We start from the raw sequence: 27,810 nt of genomic DNA, 5'->3' as shown, positions 1-27,810 counted from the left end.
GGCTCATTTGGCAGGAAATCCATTGGCTTCACTCAAACTGTCTTGGTGACTTTAGTCTCCTCACTATACAGTACGTTTAGGTCTTTCTTTGGGTCTGTTTTATGGATTCTCGTAGCCACAGTCATCGTGGAATCTGCATTTCCGTAAATATTTTAGGCAAACAATCCCTAAGTTGTTGGGAAAATCTTGATGAGTGACCACTTTGATTTCACCCACTGCTTTCATATTTATTGTAGCTCAGCTGTTCAAACCATAACTATCTGGTCCAACAAAAGTCATTAGAGGACACTAGAGGATGATGGGGATGGGATTATGGAGCCATGAATAAGTTGGATGCCCACTGTTAAATAAATCAACATCCTCGTGATATTTTTCTCATTTATTTTCTCAATCCCCGTTTTCTTTTTAAAGACACTGAACCCATCCCTCTGTTTTTCTACTTGATCTGACCTTGAAGACTATGAGGTCATGCAGTCCATCCTGCAGAACCGTCCCATCATCCTTCATGAGGCGCACAAAGGCCATAGCGAAGTTCTTCTCGCTCTTGTCCTTAGCTGGAGATGAAGGAGAAGGAAGCATAAAAAGGGAGCCGTCAGATCAGGGGAACATCACACCCATGAAATAGAGAAAGGACGAAGGAGAGGGTGAGAAAGAAAAACTACTCATTTTCATAACCAAGTGTGTGTGTGTGTGTGTGTGTGTGTGTAATGATGCAGGGGGTCGTTTTCCTAATTGCTTACAATCATTCGGTCCTCTCAGTGTCACATCACACTCAGGGGACCCGGGGAGAGGTGCTAGAAGTGTGGATTTATTAAGACGCGGATAGGTTCCGGAACGGGGGAGGATACTCACACTCTTGGGAGGAGCGGTGTCTGAACATGAAGCGTAAATGAATCTTGTGCATTTCCTCCAGAGGGACCGCCACCTGGAGTACACATCAGGTTATTGTAGAATACAATGCAACAGATATTTTAAAGATGCACCCTATTCTGATGCCGTATATGTCAGGGAAACTGAAGGTGACTGGTAAAGAAGGAAGGAGGTGACACACGCGGAGGACATGCACACCTTAAACGTCTCCATCCAGCGGGGCTGTTTGATCTGGTAGTAGATGACGGACCTGTACTCACTGACCGCCTTATCCCCTGCTCCCAGACAGATGGAGTTCTAGGAAAAAGGGAGGAAGAGAAAATTGTGTCAGAGTAACTCTAAGGATTTTGTGTTCGTGCGTGTGCGTGTGTGCGCATCCATGTATGCCTAATATGGATTTTCAGTGTGGGATAATGCCCCTGACTATATGCGAGGGTGCTTGATCAGTGTTGTGCTTGCTCACTGGCCCATGCCAACCCAATCTATTAAAATACCACAAATATTTTTAGCTTACTCACTCTCGCACTAGACACAAACAAAAGCGAATGCTGGAAGAAATTCCTCGCCTCTTTAAGCTCACAGCGAGCTCCCGTCTGCTGCTCACCTGTATGACTTTGCCCTCCTCGTCGCAGACCAACATGATGACCTCCACGTTTTTCTGCGTTGTCTTGTTGTATTTGTCGAAGTCGCCGCCCTGCAAGGTGAGGTAGATGTCATTGCGAACATCTCCGGGCATTATGATTTCTGGGAAGCCCAGCTTGCGAGCCACCACGGTGCTGCGGTCCACCAGGTGAGGATATTCTTTCCGGATCTGAACGACGTCCCCGACCAGAGCCTTCATGGTGACCCACAGACCTGAAAAGGAGATGGTCTATGTTTCAAAAGCAGTATTCTCAGTTTTCTTAATATAGACACATAATACATAATGGCCATTTGGCAATGGCCGGCCTATATCGATAATATATAACAGGCCATAAAGGAGGGGAACTACAGGGCCTTTATGCTGATGTTTTGTATGGCAGTCAGTCCCAAAAAAAATGAGACAGTACGCCTCTAGCCATGAGAGAGTTAAATCAAATGCTTCACATAACTTTGTGGGAACAAATATCAATAAATTTGAACCATTTACTGGAACAAATGGGCGCCACTCCGCTGTGTTTTGAATGAGAAAACAAATGCGTTTTCATTTGTGCCCGCATGTAAGTAAATTCAAATGGAAGGAAGGCAAACAAATGAAAAAGGAATACCCCGGTCCCGTATTATTAAAATTGAATTTAAATCATTTTAAGAATCATTTTCAGGAGGAGCAGGAACTCTAAACACAAGGTCTGAAGGTTGAACTTAATGTGTGATGCACTCTGCGTAAAACGCTAGCAGTTATGGGTTACGGCTGCTGCTGCTGCAGCCTTTGCTGTTATCAATATTGCAACATTTGTGTTAAATATCTGGGAAATGGACATCAAACAAGGAAAAGGAGAAGGTAACGGTATTATTATAATAAACAGAGATGCACTTTTAAAGAATATGGGCTCTCAAAGCTTTTAGAAAAAAAGAAATCAGTGAAAAAAAGGAAAGGAGTGAGCTATTTTGGGCAAACACTTAGCTGGTCAAATCTAGACTGCGGCACAAACCCACATTTTCAAGGCTAACCACAATCCTACAGGGAAAACCGTGTGCGCGTTTGCGTGCGTGTCTCTACGGCGAAATCACCTCACGGTGAGAGGAAGGAAATATTAGAGGTGACCAATGTTAAGAACAGACATCTGGTGGCCTGAGGTGCTCCTTCCATATCTACTTGTCCGGGTGCTCCTTTCATATCTAGGTTATGCCCAGGGCCTTCAGGAGCGGGACGAAGATAAAACCTGAGCGATAACAGGGCAGCCCAACATGCAGGGTTAGTCTATGTGGAACAAGATAGGAGCCGTCCCATAGGGGTTGTCAAAATCAGCCATAAACATGAGGTAGCGGGCAGCGAGACTGAAGGCCCGTGAGACAGAAATAAAGGGTAAGTAATACGGAAACAGCAGCTCAAGGGCGAAAGCTATCTGTCAGGATAATGTCATCCATTCTGCAGGGCAGAGAGGAGGGGCGAGGATGTTATGAGAAAATAGCCATTTCATCAGACCACAAATGACTGCAACATGCACAGTCCAGCACACAGAGGGCCTCTGACATTTGCAAGAACTGTACCATGGGCGGGAAACAGAAAGCAAAGGTGGCGAGCGTGAATCAGTACCTTGGCCACCGCTGTCTCCTCGTGACGCTGTCACTTTGTTCAGCAAGGTGTGGAGGAAGTCGTTCTCAGCTACTACCCTGGAAACGCAAACGCAAAGGTCACCATCTGACAACCGCAACCAAATACCGAGTTGCAGTCTAGCCAGTTTAGTTCTACTGAAGATTTCTGAACGGATTTAAATGAGGAAGAAAAGGCCAAACAGGTAGCAAAAGAAAACAGGACATACGGGAAGAAGGGGATGAAGTACTGCTTCTCTTCGTCGCATTCAACCTTCCCTTTGATGATATCGCTGATGTCCATCACTGCCAAGAAGAAGAGAAAACAAATGTGTCTGATGAGAAAGTGAAATAAAGCCCTGTACAGTAACTTGTGATGTGGCCTCACGTCACAAAACCAGAAAGCAAACTAGATAGACGTTTCGTGAGGTTAAATGGGGACCTTCAGCAAATGCTTTTGATAAAGTTGAAGCAACAACAGCCTAAAGGAGATAAAAAAAAGGAGTTAATGGTTAGCATCAATATTTTATCTTTTTTTTCTGCAAAGACTGTGGTTTTACCCGGTGGCTCCCAGGAGTAAATATGGGCCATAACAAGTGAAACACATTACTCTATCCTCCGGGGAAGTAAAGTGAAGATGACTGCAATGGTTTCTCACTAAAAGTCATTAGTGTTGGCAGAAACTGTGAAGTTTGCAAACCAAATGAGAGACGAGAGTGTTTTCTGTCAAAGAAAAAAAGAAATACTGCAGCTTTCCGAGACAAGTTAAAGGCGGGTTTTAAACAAAAAAGCTAAAGACAAATTAGTTAACCTGCCACATGCAGTTTGTCTGCTGCACCGTTTGCTTTAGAAAGGAGCTTCACAAATGCATTCTCTTTACTTACTCCACAATGAAAGCACTTCACATTTATTAGAGTACCTGCCACTCCAAAGGGCCGCCTCAGACCAACGGTGCACTTCTTGTTGTTTACTTCTTTCAGGTCCATCCTGCCCACCCTCACTATTTGACAGATTAGATAAATCTTCTCTCTGCTCAGGTCCTTGTTCCCCAGGTCCTGGTGGACAAACAAAAAGAGACTTTAAGTGAAAGTATGGAGAGAGTGGAATTAAGTGATGAAGTGGTCCATTCATTCCGTTACAGTGCAAATATCTACAGAGTTAAGAAGCAGTGCGGCAGTGCCCTCTTGTGGCCACTTACTGTAAAGACGACTTTCAGGTTGTTGAGCATGTCAATCTCCTTGGGGAAGCCTTTGCTGCCCCAGCGTACCAAGTAGTTCTCACTGCAGAATCATAGGGTGGTGAAGTGTTAAAATACATACATTATTTACATCACTGTACAAAGCAATATTAATAATCAATAAGACACTTTTACAAAACACTGTCGCAGTAATGATAAAGTTGATCTCATCTCTTAAACAATTTTTCTTGCCTCTAATTCTGTCCTAAATAAAATTCTGCACACAGCACCCGGGACGCTGCACATTAGCACAGAGCATGCATGCACCGACGTGGTGTTGAGGAATTTCAGGGATACTAAAACTCAAATGTTTCAATCATCTCCTGACAGACACATGAAATGACTCATGTTAGCCTGCATAATAACTTTGACTCGAGAGGTGAAAGGGCGACCCTTCTTTTCCCGACAGCATTTTTCTAACAATCAAGAATGCACAACACACGGCCAGGGGTCGTACGGAAAGACAAACAATCGATGTGAACGAAAGCTGCCCTTCTTCAGACGGATAGACAAGGTGAGAAAATGGATCCTTCAAAAATAACTTCCATCCGAGCATTTAACCATCTAACAAACATCCCACGCACAGATGAAAGAGAATCGGAGATCAGAACAAATGAAAAGAAAGTAAAACACAATCTAAAAGCTGTGGGAGCAATAAAGAAGTGATCAGTTCATAGTTTCAGGTCTATCTCATCTATCTTAATACTTTCACTTGCACTGGGGGGGGACATAGATATGCCCAGATTGACAGTGAGTGACAGGGCTTAACATAAGCTCTGTGAGCAACCACATAGAGCTGCCAGTCAGTATCTGCCGCCCTATAATTTGTAGATTCTGTATATTTATTTTTGGCGTGTCATTGTTCTAATTTTGTGGGGCTCAACAATGGGGGAGGGGGGAAGGAGATGTATATTGAGGAGAACGTGGCGGAAAAAGAGAAGGAGACTGTGTGGGGGCTGGAGTGAGTAGTCTTCATACATGTTTTAGACAGCTGAAGAAAGAAAGTACTGAAAAAAAAAAGACCTAAACTTGAAAGCTATTCTCTCTGAATTTCAGACACTTAAACAGGAACTATGTTCTATGTTAATTGCCTATAATTTAATTTTATCATGTCAAATCTGCACATATGGAAATTTGACTCAAAGCACTGAGTACATTTACATATATAAGTCATCGTATTTAGGAGCTATAAGGGAAAGAAAGGTGACACCTGATGATGGTCTGTTTCATGGGGTCGTAGAGGGACATGAAGAGCTCAGAGTCCTCGCCGATGCGACAGACAAAGTTCCTGACAAAGACGTAGAGGCTGTGGGTGGGGGAAGACTGGATCCGTGCTGAGATCCCGCTGTGGTCTGGCTGGATGTTGGACTGCAGGAGAGGACATAATTATGTCTCAGGATTTAACAGCATAACAGGCAAAACAAAAGCCTGACAGATCTGGTTGGCTGGTATAATCATTTATAATTAAAGGTTACTCATGAGAAATCTAGCAGCTGTAGCACTCAGAGTACAGGTCACTGGTCACCGGGTAAGAAAAAGGACTTCAGCCAGGCAAGTTTCTTGACAAACCACAAACTGGAACATTGTCAAAGACGCCAGATAAAGTAAGCTTCAGTTGACGATTTTTAGCCGGCACATCCGCGCTCTCCCTCCTGCACACTGTCCTGTACCTGCTCCTCTTTAATGCGCTCATTGATCTTGGCTGTGGCCTCCTCATGAGCCCGAAAGAGACTGATGACGCTGGCTTGCTCTGGGTCCAAGATGTTCCCATCCTCGTCTCGGACAACCTGGTCCAGCTCAAGGATCCTAGAGTGTCAAAGATGAGCATTGTGAAAATTAATGGAAGGTGAATGAATAAGTAGAGTTTGACATAACTTTCAAACAATGAGAAAACATTAATAAGAGCTCGTTTTTTTAATGCAGTGCAGACATACTTGTTGCCATAATCAATCTTGGACGTCACTTTCTGCTTAAGCTCCTTGAATTCGTCACTAGGCAGGGTGCCAGACAAGAGCTGAGAACGCCACTCCATCAGTTCCCACATGAGCCTCTTTACCTGCTTCACGCGCATCTGTTTATTGGCCTGGGCAGACAGATGTACGGGGGTTAGATTCATACACACAAACACACATAGTCAGAGACAGTAACAGGGTTTGTTTTTTTTAATGTTTGGTTCATACCACAAAAAGCTGCTTCCATATGCTTCCCCACTCTCTCAGTGTGGTGGTCACCTCCTTCACCAGGGGCATCTCTGCAAGCGTCACCACTTGCATATCACTGGAGTCGAACACACAGAAGAAACGGGACAAATTCAGAATTCCTGTAACTTTCGATTATATATTTCTATTTTTTTCTTATCTTACTCACTCTCGAATTTCAATGTTGACCTCCTTAAGATGGACAAAACTGGCAGGGAACACTCCCTAAACAGGAATAAATATCAGGAGACGTAGAAGGAAAACCTAAATGAGTGATAAGTGAGGCTTCTATCCACAAAACACAGAATATCTCTCAAAGCTGGCTGATTGCCGTGCATGTACGGTTATTCGTTTGTGGGATCTTACCCATTGGGCTCTGTTCCGCACCAAGTATCCTTTGTACCATCCTGAAAGAAAATGGCCACCATCTTAACGTCACGTAGCATTTGCAACTAACTAATGTGATATTAAATAAATGAAGGAAGTTACAGTAATAAATGAGAAACACAAGACATAAATAGCTAACACCTTCAAATGATATGAAGTGCTATAAATTCAACGGACTAATGTGTCTTTTTGCTGTGTTTGGCCGGTTTATCCGATTTGGGGAAAATGTAGCATTGTTTCATTAAATGCCACAAATACATACGTCACCTGAACACTGTTGACACTGATCAACAAGAAAACAGGATAGCGCTGTTATATAGGAGAACCATACCAAGGTAGCGATGCTACATCATTAGATATTCTCACCTTCACAGGTCTCCAGGATGTGGACCATATCTCCTATCTCCAGGGAAAGTTGCTTTTCTCCTTGGCCAGGAAAATTCCACTTCACTAAAGAAAGGAATTGTGAAGGCTTGATGAAGAATTAATAATCATATGAAAATTTGCAGAAAGCTAGCTCGATTCCATGCGGATGTTTGAGGTTAAAGCAATCCTGCATCTTTCAAAGACGCCTTCACGGATACAGATTATGCAGAAGGAGAATTCCTGATGGACTGTTAATTAATTAAATAATGGCCGACAATAAAATAAAGAAGCGTGTTAATTGTAATTGGTCTTATTTAGAAGCCTTAGTTGTGTTTCAGTGGTTGAGATCAGTGCTTTTTTTGAGAGACAAATTGTAAGAAAAAAAAAACACACTGTATTTTTTAACATGTCTCAACCCATTTATCACTCACTTAGCCTAAACGATGAAAATACATATTTAATGGAAAGTATATGCAACAGTTGCAGCAACGCATGCTGCAGGAAAAGGCAGTTGTATGGCAGAGCATTGGCAGCTGCAAGTGTTCACTCCCTTGCAAATGGTGCAAAGGATATGATTTCATCTGCAGTTGTTCACAGGCTTGATCTGGACAACTAACATTTACTGCTACAAAATGATTGATGAATACACATTTAGGTTATGTACGTGCTATTCAGAACGTTACTGCTATACAGCTTCAAACTCGCACAAACTCCTTCGTACGTTCCTGCACTTCCTGTGTTGTAGTCTTACACAGACCAGGAAGATGTAGTCTATAGATGCAGTAGATGTAACCGTTTCCTTAAGTAATTACTCTAGAGACTGGCAGTAAATGGCTTCATTTTAGATTAATGGACAACTGTATTGTCAATCTTAAGCTATAAGCAATATCCAACATGATAAATATAGTTTAAATCCACAAATTTTCACAGTATAAACTATATGTATATAAATATATAACCTATTACATGTAACAAATAAATCAACGCAATGGCTGCAACAGACCAATGAATCTGTCACTGGACCATGTTTTAGAAATCCAAAATCAGTCCTCTTGCCAAGTTTGTGGCTGCATTGCATATCTAATGGAAACACACACTGATGAGCTCCGCCATATTAAACCCACACACCAGATAACACAGACACACACACACACACTGCTGTCACACAGTCTAGGATGCATGCCTGGCCAAAATCAGTCTTTTCCCTCTTGACTCTGTCATTTTTGGTACAAACTAATTTTGTAGCTCATGCAGCCAAATGAACGTGCTGCTGCGTAAAGTACAGTGTGGGTGGAGGCTGCCTGCTAGCTGCAGCTTCCTTCGACATCAGACAGCAGGTTTCGTACTCCTTAGCCCCGGCACATTCCTCTGCAGCGACCAAGAGTTTGGCTTTGCTGATGTTAAATGATGAACATGAAACTTTCTTAAGAGAGATGTGTGCATCCTAAAGCTCTGTAGGCCTTCAGCACCTGCTCACATCCCGTCAAGCAGGAAGTGATGGCCGTTTATTTTTGTCATTCTTATTCATTAGGCGGACCGTTTACCACCTCACCAAAAATAGTAAAGACATGTTTTTGCACACGCAACTCAAAGTTTAATTCACTTACCCACACCAAACCGCTCCGTGGTGGTTTTGGTCCAAGGAGCCATGATTGCAAGTGGACACACTTTCTAGTGCCAGTCCTGTCTCTCTGATTCACCTCTTGTTTTATTTATCGCCCTTAACTTCTCACTTCTGCATTTGTTTTACTTTAAATGAAAGCAATAAGCCCATCCCCCTTTGACTCTCTTCCTCTTCTGTCTCTTCTCTCTTCCTGCCTTCAGGCGGTTAAGAGGAAGTGGTTGAAAACAAGGTGGAGCCCGAAAGAACCCGCAGGGCCTGTAGAGTGCATGACACCTCTGTTTTCTTATTGTGCTTGAACGTAATACATGAAAAATGTGTGTTGTTACAAGCAGGCGTTAGAAATTGATGATGTCGACAGTTTCCGACTTTAATCACAATGCTAAACTGGGCCTGCGCTATTAACAAAGGTGCAGAAATCCCACAGAAAGCCATATATGACTTATATGAATAGTCATGGTGTCATCTCTTGCTTTCAAGACTTTTTCATTTGTGCTTCAAACTTGTGAAATGAGAAAAAAAAATGTTTTAAGTGAGAGGAAGAAGCATCAGAGCATGCGGCAATGTGTTGCTGTCATTATTTTGGCGCTGCCCGAAAGTCCCAGCGTCTTGATGCAGTTAATTTTAACGTGGTAATTTCAAAAGTATTGGCACAAGGCAATATTTAAAATGATACTTTAGTTTGGATTTGCTTGTTTCAGGAAATATTATCAAAATCATATTTGAAGCAAAACACTTCTTCACCAAAAATGTTGTTTTCCCCCCTAATCTACTTCAGATGACATTGCCACAGTAACCATGAGCTTCCCACTCTGCAAACAGCCTTAGCGCAGCAATTGGCATCAATCATGTGTGATAGATGAGAATGCTATTAGCGACTACTCTCTTGACTTTTTTAGTAAATAGTAATTTTCCATTTACTGTATTAGTGAGAGTAGCATCCAAACACACTAATATAAAAATCTTTCTCTTCTTCAAGATACGATCAACAAATCCCTAACCATATTAATGTCAGACACAAACATCTATTTTTATTTTCCAATCAATTAAGTCACTTGTGTTGGATAAACGCAGCTATAGTCTCAGTGGAAACAACGAGGCTCTAATCGCTTTGTGCCAGGTGTCTATCAGACGCCTCCAGGATAGAAGAATAGTTAATATGCTGGAAGAGACCGTTCATCCATGACCTTAGCATTTTCCGTCAGAGGGTGTTATTTCTTGGAAAGCAGGACTTACAATATAAAAGGCTCCCTCGGCAGCTTGGCAACAAGCCAGCTTCCCAACAATGTGGCTCTCAGAACCTGACAGACACACAGAAGCTGACATGTTATCAGCATCTCACTGCTGGCACGGCTGGTGTGTTCCAGTTTTATTATGCCGCTTCCACCACACATTAATGTCATCACCTCGAAAACCAAGAGTCGAATATAATTCAATAGTCATTTCTATTTTTTACTTTTCAGTTCAGCATTGATGTCCACTGCGTGTGAAGATACTTGACAGTTACATTGTCTGACAACTAAAGTAATGAAGACACAAAACAAGTATTTAAAAATAAAAGCCATCAAAGGTTAAATCTAAATTTCTGACATATACAGGTCAATCACGCTCAAGGCTAGAGACTGAATGTGTGGGGTCAAATTTCACTGACTGATACTGAATGTTTAGCATGTTCCTTTAAATTTCCATTTGCAATTTAAAAAAAAAAAAAAAGAAAGAAAGAAAAGAAAAGACAAACATTTAGAACCAGTTGTTTTTGGAGCATATTTATTGTCAGTCAGTGATTTCTTGCCTTGCCCGTCTACGACTGTGCACACTATATCAAGTGAGAACGTAATGATCTCACCAGTCCAGAAGAGGGTAGTAGAGCGCTAAATGTTTTTATCCATTTTTTTCTTTATTCACCTGGCCTCATCTTTTCTTATCACGCTATGTCATATTTCAAACACACAGCTGACCTTATCTGTGGGCTGTGGTTTACTTCACAAAGTAAAAATTTATATTACAATGCTAATGGAATTCAAGGCGCTACTGCCAACTTCCATCTGCACACTGCCAGTTTAGATAAACGGTCTCTTTCTTACTCTTATGACAGACCCAAAGCTATCAAGGCTAAGAAATGCCAAACTATCCAACTACTTATTGTAGACATTGCATACAGAACCAAATGCCTGAGTGACAATCAGGTATTATACATCGCTTTAGAAATGTCAGAAGGTACTCTGGAAATCTTGTTGTTATGGAAACATGGCGGGGGACAGATCTCGTCAACATGCTAAGGATTTAACACTTGGAGAAAGGTGAACTCAGAATGCCACTTAGAAATGAGTGGCAGAGTTTACAGGAAGACAGATGACGAAAGAAAGAGAGGGGACAGAAAGAAAAAAATGATAAAGAAAGATATGTTATCGCAGAGTTTTTTAGCGGTGGAACCTTGTAACTGGAACTCACAAGGAGAAATAAAGGTGGAGCATCAGCGCATGGCAACGAAAGAAAGGAGAATCTAACAGAGAACTGTGGCCAGAGATCACCTGATAAAAAGAGGAAGGAATAAAAAGAGGCAGCATGCAGGAGGCCAGACTCTAAAAGGAAGAAAGAGCACAAAAAAAAAAGAGAAGCAGAAGGATTAAATTCAACACCAGCTAAGATATGAGAGCCAAAGACAGGGATGAGACTGATAAGGAAAATGGAGGAAAAAGTATGAAAAGAGAAGTGATAATGACTTCTGAATGTTAGCCTGAAGCATCGAAGATGAATTGACATTGGAAAGGAAGGAGAAGCCACGCCATTAGCCAAGGCAGATGAAAAATGGAAAGAAAGTCTGGGCCAGAAATAGGGAGATGGATTTAGAAATCTTTCTGACCCATCAGGTCACTGACATCCCTCCAGACCAACTGGTGCCAATTCTCAGAGATTTACCAAGGAGCCACCCGTCCATGAAGTTTTGAATATTCTCTAAATTATTAAACTGTGTAAAGTCAAGGAAGCAAAAGCACTCGTGTCATTTTGAGATATTAAAAAAAAAAGCAAATATCTCAAAAGCGAGAGACGGTGCCTGCATAACTACGCGTGTTTCCGTATCGTCCTCTCCAATGGTAAATTGCGCTTATTTGCCAGCAAATCCATTAGGGGAGAATGGAGCAGGTTGCTTGGATTAGTCAGGTATTATGGCCCCATTTTAATCAGGGAACAAATTCTTGAGGAGAACCGCCTTTATTATGGCAGCTGGCACATGTAAGTTAAAAGGCATGACAAGAGAAGAGAAGAGCCATTGAAGTAATTCACAAGCAAATTACCCTAAAGACACGAGTAAGAGCGGAGAACAATAAGAGGCAGAGAAAGAAAAAAAAGAAAAGAGGGAGAGGGAGAGCTGTGTGAGGAACTGGTGCTATTTTGCGTTCTCTCTCGTCTCTTTTCCCACACACACACGCTCACACGCGCTCACACACCGACTAAGTGCGCACACACACTTCACGAGCGAGACTGTGGCGCTCCCGGGGAGCAGAGCAGAGTAGCAAAGGCAGTCGTCACACAGAAGCAAATGCAGCGCTGAGGTGAGTTGATCAATTCGCACTTTATACTGGCTAAATACCCACTACTTAATATCAGCATGGTTGAATGAGCTTGGCGTGAAAACTTTGTGAGCCCATAACTTAAGTCTGCACTAATATACTGGTGCACTTTTTTTTTTTTTTTTTTTTTTAGCAGCAAAGCAAGAATGCTGGATTTAATTAACAGTACAGTTAAAATGTTGTCATCTCGTAGCTTGTCGATATCTGGTTCTGCAGCATTTCTGGATTTGGGTGTAATGTTTTTTCGGCTATTCAATTCAATAATGGACAGAGGAAGGCTATGATGGAGAAGCTGTGTGTGGTTCGTGACATGACATGAACAGAGTGTCAGATGTTTTTATTTTAAATGTTAGTCGGCTCAGTGGTCATGAAAAAAAAAACACTGTGAGGAGAACTGTCACATTCAGGTTTACAGTTCTGAGGTTGAGGAGAGTTCAAGTTAGTCAGTCTCGGTTCGTGCGTGCGCATGTGAACTATGCACAATGACAAATATACAACAGGGTCACTTAATCAGTCCTAAATATGAGGAAGTGAGATTGCGCTGTTTGTGCTTGCATTAAGAAACCAAAGAAGCAGCAATACATTTTATTACACGCTGCTACTTTTGCATGAGGCTTTTTAACTTTGGCAGCGGTTGACACTGCCATGGTAACACACCGATAGACAAACAAACGGAGGCAGAAAAGACAGATGAATGGCCGCAAATATAGAACAAACCCAGACACGAAAGTGCAGAGAATTCAGGCAAATTCCCTGAGGCACAGTGGGTATAGACAAGTTACAAATGAATTAATATGATCAGTTCGTTATGATAAGAATTGCCACAATGTTAATGAAGACTTCTGTGACCTGCTCACAGCCTGAATATAATGACACTATTCTCACTCTACTGGGGTACTGAAAAGCAAATTAAGAATTAAAAATTCTCTCTGATTCTTTTTGTCTTCATCTCATCTTTCATGAAATCCCTACCTTGGACACATCTTAAGTCACACAATATTTTGTCTTTTTTTTCTGTGTTTCTGAGAGATTCCTCAGTCAGTTTCACCAATAGTGGGACATAATGTTCCTTGCTGTATATGATGATGATGTGGTTTCTTCCTCAATGCAAAACACACCCTTGCTGCAGCATGTGTGACAGATTTTCCCTCCCTGCCAAAGTACTTTCAGGCGTCACATTAGAACATGACATGCAGACTCTTACATGTGCAGGTAATGAGCTAAATCACCATTAAGTTATGACAGTGGCTACAGTATTTCTGTATCACAGGCTTTCTAGTTTGTGTTTGTAAAGTCAAAGAAACAGTGTTCAATCCCGTTTGAGCAGGTTTTCATTGAATGAAGGTAAAAAGTCTGGGTAAAATCACGTCGTCTCCATTGAGCATTAAACAGAGGCGTTGTAACGGTTATGGAAAAGTTTCAGCTAAACTGTCCTGTGTGCTTTCGATAAGCTCCTGCAATGTCACAAGATCCATTTCCATCGATTCATTTTTCACCAAGATCTTGTATTGATGATGGGAGAGTCTGACCACTACACAAAGCCCCAGCACATCCCAAAGATTCTCAATGGGGTTCAGGTCGGACTCTGTGGTGGCCAATCCATGTGTAAAAATGATGTCTCGTGCGCCTTGAACTGCTCTTTCACAATCTGAGACCAATGAATCCTGGCATTGTCATTTTTTGGAATATGCCCGTGCCATCAGGGAAGGAAAAATCCATTGAGGAATAATCTGGTCATTTAGTATATTCAGGTAGTCACCTGACCTAATTCTTACCCTGATGCCCCGTCACTCTGGAACAGGGTAAATCTGGACCCATCAGACCACATGGCTTTTTTCCATTGCTCCAGAGGCCAACTTTATGCTCCCCAGCAAACTGAAGCCTTTTTTCCGTGGTTAGCCTCACTGATAAGAGATTACACAGCTGTTCAGTCCCAATCCCTTGAGTTCCCTTCACATCGCATGTGTGTCTTACTTTCACTATTAAACACAACACTGAGTTCTACCAGTGTTTATCTTTGATTTGATTTCACCAAATGTTGTGTCCAAAAGTGATCGGAGATCACAATCAGTCAGGATTCTTTTCCGACCGCTTTTCTCCCTCCCCTCCCAGCTGGTGGCTTATTTAGGACATGAGAAGATACTCATTGCATCAGTTGGGATTGCCAGCTGAAGGATAATCACGCAGTAATGATCCAACAGGAGGCTCGTACCTATTTGCTGAGTTAAATTCAGGTGGCGACAGCCACAAGAACACAAAGCAGATGTCATGTCAGATAACAGTACATGAAGCTAAGCAGTTAAAGATCAAACTTCCCCATCTAAATAGCTGCAGGAAAGCGCAAGAATGCGATACAACATGGAATCTGTTGCTTTGTGCATATTTTTTTTTTGCAAATCTCTCTGGAAGTGTCCACTTACACAAGCATTCAATCTGTTGAAGCAATCTGCTGCAACATTGGTCTAAGCAAGGTGCTGTAAGGTTGGGACCAGCACACTGAGGGCAATCAATTAACCACATCTGACATGTCAACTTGTTTGTGCATGGTTGTCTATTTATGTGTGCGTGTCACAGACACACGCAGCGTGTGGTGAATGTCTTTGCATATTTTATGTGTCTGTTCTCCCTAGCCTGGCTGTGGTCGTGTCTGTCACACAGTGTGTGTTTCATTTCACCCTTCGTCACGATTGCACAGGGTTCCCCTCAATAGCCAGAACATACAACTGTTTCCAAGCAACCCATCATCGTAGAACTCTTCCTCACTCTCCAGTCCCTCTCTGGGTCTCTGTTTCAAGGAGAAAAACAAAGGCAAACGGCATACACACATACACACATAAACACACACACACACACATATACACACATACAGACCCCACCCAAGTCACACAAGCAAAAAGGCGTCTGCACATTCACGAAATTGCAGACAGTTATAGATTACTTACGCAAAAACACAGGAAGTGAGTGGGCCACGTATTTGGAGCTCAATCGAATTATATTAGGATAAACATATTCAGAGGCCTGATTGCATTATGCTGCTCTGATGAACAATGCATGCAGGGACCAAAGTTGCTTTGAGCATCTCTAGGCCTTTTAAGCATCACAGTCAGCTCAAATTAAACATTTATTGGCCCGGTTTAAAGTCCTTGATTTTATCTTATGTGCAATAAATCTGGAGGCAAAAAACATCTTCAGTTTTGCCTAAAAGTTCAGATCCACCTGTCAGCCACAACATTAAAACCAATGGCAAGAGAAAGAAAAACACTTGTGACAGTGCAAAGTTCTGGTAAACCTTTGGACCAGGCAATTATGTGGATGTTACTTAGACATGTACCATCCACTTAGACCAGACCAGACCAGACCAGACCAGACCAGACCCCCCCTACCCCCACCCCAAAGTAATGACAGTACTTGAAGGCAGCAGAAAAACGGTTCAGGAGCAACTCAAAAAAACATGAAAAACAGCACAAGGTGTTGACCTGGCCTCCAAATTCACTACATCCTAAACTGATCCCGGATCTGTGGATGATCTACAGAGGCCCCGCCCCTCCACCCATAGGATCCAAAGGCCCCCGCTAACAACATCCTGTTTCCAGACACCACAGGACACCCTCAGAAGGTCCATGATCATCCTCTGATGAGTCACAACTGTTTAGGAGGCACAAGACGGTCATAATGTTACGCCTGATTGGTGTATACCCATCACATCAGCTGCTTCATTTCTGTAATAGTCTAATTTTGTCACGTGCTGTCCTACCACAATCAAAACATGATGTCACTGTAAAACTGCATCTCCCTTGGTACTGCTGACACATATCAGCAACACTGCAAACACAAGCCAAGTTGGTTCAGGGAGTCATCTCAGGGCATAGCCATATCCGTTCCAAGACAAATGGAACAAGTGAATTGATGAATGAGTTATTTCCTGGTAACAGCCTCATAAAAAAAAAAAAAATGTAATTTCACACCCTGCTGACACTTCAGAATGGGTTGAAATTACCGTAGAATTAATCTATTTCTGAGCTTTAAGCCAACACTTTACTTTGCATTTGTGACAATAGATATGATTACTCTGATTACGTATTGGGATGAAATGAGCAGATATTGCTTGTGTGCTTATTTCACATCTGTTTGGTAAAAAGAAAAACGTGAGAAGATGAGCACTTGGTATTTGGAGAATCTCACAATTTAGGCAGCGAGTCCCAGCTGAGAGGTAAATAACCTCATTACTCATCTCCGAGCTCAGACCACGTCTGGTAAAGAGCCACTGTTCCAGCTACTACTTTTCTGCCCGTCTTTCATCTTAATACCCAAATTGTGCTCTTTTCACCAGACCACTTAGTGAGTAATGGAAGGTCTAGATGAGACAGGATGAAGCCTACCCCGCTGATTTGCATCTTCCTTGTGCTTGTGCAAAGACGGGCGACAAGGAAAGGAAGCTCCTCAAAGTAAATCACTTAATGTTTCATCTCAATGCGGGGTGTCATCTCAGCTACTCACAGACATGGATATAAACTAGTCCTGGGATGAACCCCCTCAAGCACCGTCGCCTCCAAAACCACAAAACCCATGTAAGCATGCGTCGCCATAAAATAGCATTCTTCTGGAGAAAACTTCTAAACGTTACACAGCCTTCACATCCTGTGGAAAACAGAGTACTCAGCAGTCATTACAATCCATTACAGTCCTCAAAATCCATTACGGAAACACATGTTGGGTTTTGTTAGTGTGTCCATGAAGACCTGCATGTGCATGAGTGTGTGGTTATATATACACATGCAGGAACACTCACTATTGCTTTTCATTAGGGGTGAGAGATGAGAAGTTAGTGACAGAAAACAGATGTTGAGTAACAGAGTGGGACAATGTTGTTCTTTTTAACCCTGCCTTCTTCATATTATAGGGAGATACTTCACAGCAAAAGGTGAATGATTTTGATTCTATCAAATACAACAGCATCAACAACTATTTGCATCTTATACGGAACAAGTCTTGCGCTTACTGCACATCCAGCGAGTGGTCAAGATTGTATATTGATATGGTTTTTATTAAAACACAAATGTTTATGCAAGAATAAACAGGAAACGAATATGGTTGCACTTTCAAACACATGCAAGACAACATGGGAAAGGGGAGGAATACTTTTGGCTGAAGGAAAGTCACAAGTATCCCCGTGTGAGCATACGCACACACATCCCCGCATACATCACATTATAGGACGAGACAAAGTTAGAAAACATCCAGCGGTCATGTGACATGTCCGTATGTGGACACCCCGTGCAGGCCGGCGATGAACCCAAGCCAAACCTAACTTCAGCTGTTTCAGTGAGCAAGTGTCTGTGTGCGAAAGATAAAATGAAGGAGGTGACTGACAGATGATGATGAAAATGGATGAAAAGTGCAGCGTGAGTGAGCGGGTCTGCGGTTTTGTCAGCTATAAAGGCCGAGATGGCATGTGCATTTGAGTGCTGCACTTCATGCGTTAGAGGCTCCATTATCAGTGTTTGCTCTGGAAGGAGTTCAAAGCATCAGTCGCTGACAGAAACGTGAAGATTAGACAAGTTCAAAGATTAGAGACGGCGTTCTGGTAACCGTTGACCCAGATTTAATTAAAATCCTTCCTTCTGTACCCTTTCCATTATTTACTACTTCTTTCTGGCTTGATGTGAAGCCACTTTGTTCATCTCCTAACGTCTCCGTCTCTGATAAGCAAGTGGCTCTGAACCAGTTTGGCCCACATCCCAAAACAGATTACAGTGTTAGAAACAGACAAGCAAACATTACCCACCACCTACTGACGTAAACACATTCACCTAACACACACACTCACTCTTACTTATCAAGTAGTTGCCAGGCTCACGTTAAAACTCATGCCCACATGCCATTAATGATTTCACAAAGGACAAATACCACTCACTCACTTCTCGACATTTTGTGCTGAAGATTTCATTTTAAATATATCAAATGAAAGCATCAAGTATTGAGCTGTAGTATTAGTGATTGTTTAACAAAACAAGTCTGAAAGTATCAGCAGTCTCCCTAGAGCTGGTCATGGCCGGACATCTCAGCAACACTTAATCAGTGAGTCTTTCATGGTGGAGCAGTTAGACAGAAGCATTTCTTTAGTAAAAGGCATGACTGATCAAACAAAAAAACAAACAGAAAAAAAAAAAAAAAAAAAAACATGGTTTCTCTATAGAGCAAAGACTGATGTAGAAAATTGTGGGAAAAAATTTAAATTTCTAAATGCTTTAAGCAAGTATGTATAGGAGGTCGCATCCAGCGCTATAGCTTTTCCACAATTCTGAAAGAAAGCAATACTGAAACCAAAAGCAGCTTTATTATCATCACTAGATTAGTCAGAGGCATTTAGCCACGCTGGCCGTTTATACATTTAGTGCTTAGCTGAATAAACAGTGTGTCCACCGCGAGCATGCTCATCTGTCTTCTTTTATGGTTTTATTGTAGATAGAGTGGAATTCACATTAGTTAAATGCCTAAAATGGGAACTTCACTTTTCTTGTTTTATGAACAAAATCATTTTTACAACGTCTGCACACATTGACATGCACTGAATATGTCAAGATACAGAATTAGCCAACTGTGGCAGCCATGTGCTGAAATATTTAACATTACACATCATGCATTCAAAGCAAAGGTGTAAAGGTTAAAATCAGACACATTGTAAACCAAACTGTAAGTAATGAACGCTTTGCCTTGTGCTCTTGCTCACTTCCGAACACTATAGGTTACGTACAGGTTTCTTAACTAAAGCCTTTTCAAAAACTCTACAATTTTCTCAACTCGTACTGTCTCTACATTCAGGATCAGCATTTATCATCATCTCACCCTTGGCCCTGTTTAGTTAATAATGCAGCCTCAGAGATCATGTGAAAATGATCACAGAGAACATGAACAGTCTTAAAACACAAGTTGTCTCAGTTTACATCCCCATGGCTGACTCTTTTATCGGACTATTTGTTCCGTCTGTCAGTACTCCGTTATTAGTTAGTAACTGCAAACCTGGGCCAAGTTAGTACATGATGACAGTACATGATGACTTAAGTTTTGTAAGATATTTGTTTGAATTTTGTTCTGCAGCTCATTGAAGCCTGTTTATCCACTTATCCAATGATAAGTATATCCTGCATTAGTGCATTCCACAATGAAATGTGTTGTATTAATCCACAGATGTTCGTAAAGTAGCACAGGGGCCATGGTGGTCCCAAGATAAAGGCCTGCACTAAGTTACCAACTTTGTTGCTAGTGCAGACATTAACTTAAATGTGCTAAGAATGTGCTTTGTCTAAACTCTAAGCCTAACAACAGTGGTAAGAATATTTGTATTCATAAACATTTATTTAATTGTTTCAGCAGTCATAGTTGTTTTATAGTTTTAATTCTGGTGAATTACGTTGACATAAGCCACTTCTGATTTTCGAATTCAACTGCTATCATTACTACCAAACTTAAAGTAGGAAAACACTGATGTGAGAGCGGAGAAGTGCACAGGATGTACTACACTAAACTAACTGTATTTCCTATCCGTGTCCACTAGGTGTCACTACAGCCATAAAAAATGATGTTGAAGCCTACACGATGCCAAGAACGACTATGAATCACCCACAGAGACAGAGAGACATTCAGCAGCCAGCACAGTGCCAAACAACAATCAAGCATAGTGCTGAGTTGCAGTTCTCTGTAGCAGCAATTGTCAAACAACAAATGTGATGAATGTCACGAGTGTAAATGAGAAGTTAAGCCAAGTTACTGGAGAGTCGAAAGCTTTGCCGTTTTTAACAGGAAAACAAAGGAGTCACGTGTGGCCTGGATCTCAAGTCACATTTGACCATGGAGGCACTGAGATTCAAATGTGTGCAACTTAATGAGTTGCAGACCTTGAACATTTCAAATGAACATATTTACTGACATTATATGTGAGCTTGAGGCTTATGATGAACATGTCTGCTTTTCAAAAAAAATTACCTGAAAAGAAAATACAACGATGCTTCACATAAAGCTCCAGCCATGATCTGATCTGGTCGTCTCCAGCGAAGCACCAGCAACGATGTCAAAGCTGTTGCTGGGCATCATCCTGTCCCTCCTCATCCTTCTGACTGTCGGTGGTAACGTGCTGGTGTGCCTGGCTGTCTGCGCGTCTCGACGCCTCCGCTGCCTCACTAATTGTTTCATTGTGTCGCTGGCTGTGACAGACCTGCTGCTCGGCCTCTTAGTCCTCCCTTTCTCCGCCCTCGCCCAGCTTAACGACGAGTGGCCGCTTGGCCCCGTGTTCTGCAACTTCTACATCTCCATGGACGTTATGCTGTGCACCGCCTCGATCCTCACACTCCTGGCCATCAGCGTGGACCGGTACCTGGCAGTGACCATGCCTCTGAGATATACCTCAATAGTGTTGCCATGGAGAGTTGCTGTAGCCATGGCGAGTGTCTGGACAGTGTCCGTGGCCGTGTCTTTTCTGCCTATCCAAATGGGATGGAACACTGTGAATGGGACGGTGCAGAACCAAGGGCCTTGGGCTTCAGAGAGAAAGTGTCGTTTTGAGCTGAACGGACCCTACGTTCTTACCGACTCCCTTCTCACCTTCTACCTGCCTCTGGTGGCCATGTGCTGGACCTACCTCCAAATACTCCGCATTGCGCGGGCACAGGCTAAGCGCATCGTCAGTGCCCGACCCACTTGCACCACCACCTACAACTGCAGGAACAATCCGCCCACCACCACCACTGTGGTCTCCAGCGTTACAGTAGTGGCGCTGAGAGAGCACAAAGCCACAGTGACCCTGGCAGCAGTGATAGGTGCTTTTGTAGTGTGTTGGTTACCTTATTTCATCCTATTCACTGTGTTGGGTCTACAGGAACATCCAGACCCTAGCATAGTACCTCAGTATCCCATTGTGTTGTGGCTGGGCTACGCCAACTCAGCCCTCAACCCTATCCTCTATGGAGCCCTCAACAGGGACTTCAGGGAAGCCTACACCCATCTACTGAGATGCCGATGCCCTTTAAACAGTGGGTGGAGGAGCAGACAGCCGTCCCCCAGTGTCACAGCAGGTAAAGCATTTTAAAGCACGCGGGTCAATCTGCGTAAATCAAGCACTTACTGTACTGTCCAATGTCTTATGTCCTTGTCTACATCTCAGCCAGAGACCAGCTTACAGAGGTGACACTGCTGTGCGGCCACACCCCTGTCACCTGCGGGGAAGGTCTAACAGAGCAAAATGTCATGCTTCAAGAAATGAACAGCAGGGCAGCAACAGCAGCTATTCAGTTTGCAAATGGCAATGCCACCACAGACGTCAATGGCAATGAAAGGTAAATTATACAAGTACAGTAGATTCATATTACGTGTTCCCGAGTGGAAACATGTTGCAGGGAAGCTCAGGCAAGCGACAGAGCGCTTGCAGAGTCGTGCACTCAAAGCTCTTGAAATATAAACAAGCAACTTAAAATACAGTGATGCACACAAATGTATGAACGTGAATGTTAGAACACTGCATTAAATAGGATGAATGCCTTCTGTGAAAAGCAAACCACAGGGGAAGAAATTCATCAGAGCACCGAGTTGCCTGTGTGCAACACCCTGCTCTCAGTATGTCTTGGCGCTGGCTCTTAAACGCTTTTTGCCGTGTAAATCTATTCACATTCAAACAAACACAGAGATGTGTCTAATTTTTTTTAACCCTTTTTCAATGAGCCCAGGTCGAGCTGAGCCTTCCCTGCTGAGGTGAATGCTGTGTTCACGATACAACCCGGTGTCAGCCTGAGGAGAAGGAGCGACAGACAGACAAAAGATGGACAGAGACGTTGAGCTCCTCTATTCCTTCAGTGCCACAGCAGAAACGCCCATAAGAACACCATGTAAGTGGATATACATGGTTACCGACATCCCTACAGTTTCCACCATGTGGGGCCCAGAACAAGTGAACTGTGATACACAGATCCTAGCTGTGTCATCTACAGTGCATCAGGCCATATGGCAATATGCTTATTAGGCCAAGAAATGTGCTTTCAGCACAGAGGAGACACGTTATCCGGTTTCACATTCCGCTTCCATTTCTTTGTTCGCATTTTGTGAATAACACCGGCTAATCGGTCTGCTCGTTTTATGTGCATGTTTCCTTATTGTCAGTTAAAGCAGCGACACAACAAAGGCATGTTTCTTCATGATTACGGATGCACTGTAAAAGCTCAACGGATTCGGTGCAGAAATTAACACACAATCTCAACCGAAGCCACAATAAGGTTTGTATTTCATGTGTACACTACCAGGCAACAGTCTGGACACACATTCTCATTCAATTCAATCAGAAGGCGTGTCCAGACTTTGGCAGTGTATGTGTGTAAATAAAGAGTCTTACCAAATATAAGTTCAACCCTAAACGACACTTGCCGACGTTTGCCACGTCAGCCAACAAAAGATTAAACCTATAACCTGAGTATGAACAATATTTTTTATAGCAGTTGTCGGCAGATAAAGTTTAAACAAAGGGGAAAGCAGAAATCCTCAGAGCACACAGAAAGAAAGACAATATTAAATCTTACAGAACGTATCTTCGATTTACGGACGGATTACTCGATAGCCAACACTCCAGTGAGCCAATGCTCAGCTACACAAAGGGCAAGGAGGTTTAATTATAACCAGGAATAAAGATTTGGCAATTGTCTTTTTTTGTGTGTGTCTGGATTTTCTTTGACAAATTTCTGCTTTTCAACATGAACAATACATTAATGGAAATGAAGGTTTTTTTAAAAGCATACTGAATATCGCGTGCACAGAACCAGTCCTACCTCCTAAAATGTTTATTATAACCCCTGAATTGTATGTGATGGACGCGGCAGACAGGAGAACACTTGTACCGAAAGAATGTAGCCCACGCTCACACCATAATGTTGAAGTAGTTTAAGTGAATGTCAAGTTTCTCAGTCATCCATGGCCATGGTGTATCCCAAAGATGTAAGTGAAGGTTTCTTTCCTCTCCGTGCTATAGACGCCGAACTCTTGATCCTTTTCATTTGTGTCTCTACGTTAAAGCTCACTCTAGCCATTATTTAGCAAACAAAAAAAATCGGAAACTCTACACCTAATTGGTATGAACCACTGAACAGCTGGCCTCAGTCTCTGCAGCCCCGGACAAATGAGGATGCTTCTACGTGGATGGAGCTCAAGTTGTTTAACGCAATTATTTGACTGGAACCAACCTTCACGCGGGGCAACCTCTGGCCCCAAAATGCTCCCGGGCTAATAGTGGATAATACTGGAGTTCTGCTGAACGCCTGACAATTAACTCTTTTGGTAAATAAATGTGAGGAACTACTTGACTTTTTTTTTTTTAATGCTGACTCAAGAGTGCACTCCAGTGGAAACACAAAGTACCACATCTTCAAAATGGACAAAGTTAATGGACATTTAATTAAAAAAAAAAAAAGAAAAAAAAAAGAAATCAATCAAAAGGAAGAGATATAAAATAACTTTTGTTTCTCTTACCCATGTGTTTAAATGTGTGACCTATGAATGTGTAGCATGCGAAACGCTGTTTCTAAGAATGCAGCCACCTTCAGATATTCCTTTACTGTTGATAATTTTGCGATGTAAAAGTGGCAAATGTATGCATCAAATCATAAATGTAGCCAGACACTGAAAAAAAAGGCATGTACTGTTTCTTCAAAATAAAAAATAAATCACAATCACACAAATAAAGAGCAGCTTAAATAAAGAGCAGCTTAAATAAAGAGCAGCTTAAATAAAGAGCGCAGTGCCATTATTATATTATTATTTTTTGTGTGTGTGTGTGTCAATGCAGACTGTTAAGCATGCATAGGTATTATCATGTGGGACAACGCAGAAAACGTGTGGGAAGGAACACGAGTACATTGGAAACAATTCATCACAGCTGTCAGCACACGTTGCTTCAAACTATTGCCACATTAACACTTAACCTTCGTCGCACTTCAAGCTATTTCCTTTGAGGGATGACTCCGAAAGCGCACACTAATATATGCGCTACGCATGTCAGGTTCTAGCTGGAAACAACTGGTTTTACAATTCATTCAACCACATGGAAGCACTTATTTGATAGCTACAACTAGGACAGTCATTTCTTCGGTTCAGCTCCACGGGATTTTTTTTTTTGTCTTTCATTGAACCACAAATGAGCGGCTCCGCTGTTGCAGGCGGCAGTTTAAAGGCAAGTTTAGGTTGTTTCAAGTACAATACCCACACACAATAAGCACATCAATCTCCTTGTTTTCTAGGCAGCAAGTCTGACTTACTCTAAAATATGTGGAACTAAACAAATAAGTCTCACCATTTTGAAATTTATGGTAAATTATTAGTAAACGAATAGTATAGTGGGACTCACTGGTTCTCAGAGTATCGGAACAGCAATAACGGTTCTGCAGAAAGAGAAATTACACATCAAAATACATAATAATGGAGAATAAAAGAGAAATAAAGACAAAGGGCAGCACGAAACTCTAAACAAAACATTTAAGGAGGATGATGTGGTGAAGGGTGTTATCTTAAGATATCTCCTTAGTTCATTTATATGAAAGGATGTCACTGGTTAGCTGGCAGCCAAATGGATGAGGTTTCAATTACCCAGTGTTATTAAGCAGGAGCTGAAGGCAAAAGGCTGACCTGAGTGCAATTTAGCACTATGCCTAAAGCTAAACTTTATTTTGGTGTAACGCTATGAGGCTTTGGTAGTGTGAGACTGAAATCATGCATCTCCAAAGGTGCAGACAAATATTTCCAGAATGCAGCCTTTATACTGTAAATATAATTCCAGGTCTATTTATAATCTCCCTGATAAACATTTATTAATTATTTGTTAAATCTTCCTTTACTTGTGGCCATATTGCCAAAAAAATATATTTAATCTTGACGTTTTTCCGTGTGACAGGCTAGCTCGTGTTGTAGTTTTATTTTTTGCTCATCTGCTCATTCGCTCACGCTGTTAACGCAGTCGTGCAGCAACATTTGTGAAGATTCTGTACAATGTACAAGAAAAGCAAAAAGCTTATGAGCACCAGGCTCATGTCAGGCCGCGTGGTTCTGTGGATGCGCTGTTACTGAGCAAAACAACACCCTCTCCAGCTGCACAGCAACTTTTGCTAAATATGTGCAACTCACTGGTTATTTGCAAGTTATTATTTTCACCCTCATCACAAATCTGGGCTTTTTCAACCGTGTGAGTGAATATTGCGTCTACACATGAAAAGCTCACGGTTCTGTAATCTCCTGCATTGGAGCCCTGTCTTGTCATTCAAGGCAACACTGGAAAATGAAGATTAGGCAGTTCAGTTTTGCCTAATCCTAATTCTTGTGGTTGTGGTTGTGGGTGAGGAACGGAGGACTGCGTTAGAATCTGATAAAGACTTAAATAAACTTCTGACAGTGCAGCAGTCTGTTCAACGTAACCAAACCAAGACACTTCCATATGACGGAAGAGACAAGACTACATGACACAACAGAGAACTGACTTTCAATCAAATGAATTGAATGTATCACCTACGGAAAGTTTGATCTGAAACATATGTAACTACCTCCAGAACGGTTCAGCAGAGAACCACACAGAAGACACTGCATATTAAAAAAAAAAAAAAAAAGGCTTTAACTTTGACTTGACTTTAGCGTTACAGGATGCAGAGGCCCCCTAGTATCCTCGGCTGAACATAATATTTGCACTGAACAAGAACCGTGGAGTTCTTCTTCCCCCTATCACTTACACCGAAGCAGTGCTCGAAGGGATCAGGAGGAATAATTACAACTCGTTCTACGTATATACGGCATGTGAGTATTTTATTAACATAATAACAAAAATGACAAATCCAAATGTATAATTGAAGTGCCTTTAAAAGGGCCGTTAATGTAATCTGGCTCACAGCGTGAATAATAAGACAAGAGAGACGCATTAAATAATTAATTTAACGTTTCCATGGCTGAAGTTGGTTAACATCTTTGAAAGCGGGTGTTATCTGTCCGGCTCGAATTGATTACACTTCTCTCTCTTTTTTTCTTTTTTTTTTCTCCCCGATCCCTCCTGAGTGAGTACCTCTATTGCAACATAAAGATCATGTGTCCCTTGGTGACGCTGGTGAGAGTGACCACTGACAGCTCAAACCACATGAAAACCATTCATCATTGCTTCTTTTACATCAGATTAATGTGGGGAAAACGGGACACAGAAACTCTCTTTCTGCCACTCGCAACACACATGCGCGCACAGACACAAATGCAGTGCACACACCCGACTGGGTCTGTATAAGCTATCAATCATACATATTGTCATTATTCAACTGTGTCATCGACAAACCCCTTTACTTCTTCCGCTCTCCAGTCTGTCTTTCTGTTTCTCCCTTCTTCTTTCTCTTGCGCACACAATGCGCGCGCGCACACACACGTGCACACACGCACACACACAGGAAGGGAGAGGAACTCATGAATCATAAATCTTATGAATGCCATCTAAAGACTGCTCAGCGCTATGAGAAAGAGAGATGATTGATAGATGTGAGTGACTGTGGCGAAAGCAAAGAAGATGGACAGAAGGTTGTAACCAGCAACACCGAGGTCAGAAACCGCGGTTCAGGGGTCAAACGTATCAGAGCAGGCACAATATGGCCGAGGAGGAGGAAGGAAGAAGAAAATGGGAAGGGAGGGAGGAGGGGGGTGAGGAGAAGGAGGGGAGGGAGTAAATGGTTAAAGGGAGAGAAGAGGGAGGGAGGGAGGAGGGGGTGGGGGATGCTGCCACAGTGAGGCTAAAGCCATAACTCATCTTTTATTAAAAATAATGAAAAAAACTTAATGAGTTAATAATATCTGGAGAAAGAGATAGGGAGTGAGACGGAGATGGAGGAAGGGACAGGAGGACGGAGGAAGGGAAGGAAAAGAAGAAAGGAAATGGGGAGAGAGAAAGCCGCGCAGACAGGAATGAGGAGAGCAGGGTCAGCGTGCGTCTCCTTTCGCTCTTCGGTCATTTATTCCACTTTTTGAAGTTCACTTAAGATTCATTAGACGGACGGAGACAGGGACAATCGCAGCTATCCCTCCCGTTCCTCCGACCTAAATCCCAAAGCCTGCTTGGTAATTAAAGGCACTTAACAACCAATTAACAGTGATGAGCTAAATTAGCAGGATATTGTCTCCTTTGACTAGGCTACTGCATTACCAGTGTATTGAAGCAGCGATGAACAAACCTCAGCGGCCCGTGTTCGCGTGTAGGCAAATGACGGATTAATTACTATTAAAACATCAGCATCTTAATGAGCTTGGAAACAATTAGAGGGGTCGTTAGCATGCGGAGAGCGG

General features: G+C 42.3%; 2 protein-coding genes across 2 annotated transcripts in view; one reads left to right on the top strand and one right to left on the bottom strand.

Annotated features, from left to right (window-relative positions):
- Positions 1 to 9,048, bottom strand: part of LOC125008053 (dedicator of cytokinesis protein 2-like) — an 81,748-nt gene extending 72,700 nt beyond the window's left edge. The window contains exons 1-16 of the mRNA XM_047585074.1: positions 8,898 to 9,048; positions 7,291 to 7,374; positions 6,904 to 6,944; positions 6,707 to 6,762; positions 6,520 to 6,616; positions 6,274 to 6,422; positions 6,010 to 6,145; positions 5,550 to 5,707; positions 4,301 to 4,382; positions 4,022 to 4,157; positions 3,333 to 3,408; positions 3,107 to 3,183; positions 1,475 to 1,725; positions 1,069 to 1,167; positions 853 to 925; positions 451 to 554 (exon numbers count right to left, since the gene is read on the bottom strand). Of these exons, the coding sequence (XP_047441030.1) occupies positions 451 to 554; positions 853 to 925; positions 1,069 to 1,167; positions 1,475 to 1,725; positions 3,107 to 3,183; positions 3,333 to 3,408; positions 4,022 to 4,157; positions 4,301 to 4,382; positions 5,550 to 5,707; positions 6,010 to 6,145; positions 6,274 to 6,422; positions 6,520 to 6,616; positions 6,707 to 6,762; positions 6,904 to 6,944; positions 7,291 to 7,374; positions 8,898 to 8,940 (1,662 nt within the window). The 5' untranslated portion in view covers positions 8,941 to 9,048. The remainder of the gene's footprint in view (positions 1 to 450; positions 555 to 852; positions 926 to 1,068; positions 1,168 to 1,474; positions 1,726 to 3,106; positions 3,184 to 3,332; positions 3,409 to 4,021; positions 4,158 to 4,300; positions 4,383 to 5,549; positions 5,708 to 6,009; positions 6,146 to 6,273; positions 6,423 to 6,519; positions 6,617 to 6,706; positions 6,763 to 6,903; positions 6,945 to 7,290; positions 7,375 to 8,897) is intronic.
- A 3,362-nt stretch (positions 9,049 to 12,410) lies between these two features.
- hrh2a (histamine receptor H2a) lies at positions 12,411 to 24,225 on the top strand. Its single transcript, XM_047585374.1, has 4 exons — positions 12,411 to 12,465; positions 20,039 to 21,551; positions 21,641 to 21,812; positions 22,200 to 24,225. The coding sequence occupies exons 2-4, from the start codon at positions 20,549 to 20,551 to the stop codon at positions 22,207 to 22,209; spliced, it is 1,185 nt and encodes a 394-aa protein (XP_047441330.1). The 5' UTR covers positions 12,411 to 12,465; positions 20,039 to 20,548; the 3' UTR covers positions 22,210 to 24,225.
- The last annotated feature ends 3,585 nt before the right edge of the window (positions 24,226 to 27,810 follow it).

Source organism: Mugil cephalus, chromosome 5 (assembly GCF_022458985.1).
Source record: "Mugil cephalus isolate CIBA_MC_2020 chromosome 5, CIBA_Mcephalus_1.1, whole genome shotgun sequence".
Classification (NCBI taxonomy): domain Eukaryota; kingdom Metazoa; phylum Chordata; class Actinopteri; order Mugiliformes; family Mugilidae; genus Mugil; species Mugil cephalus.
The sequence above is the reverse complement of the archived record's forward strand: the minus strand, read 5'-3'. Positions and strand labels throughout refer to the sequence as shown.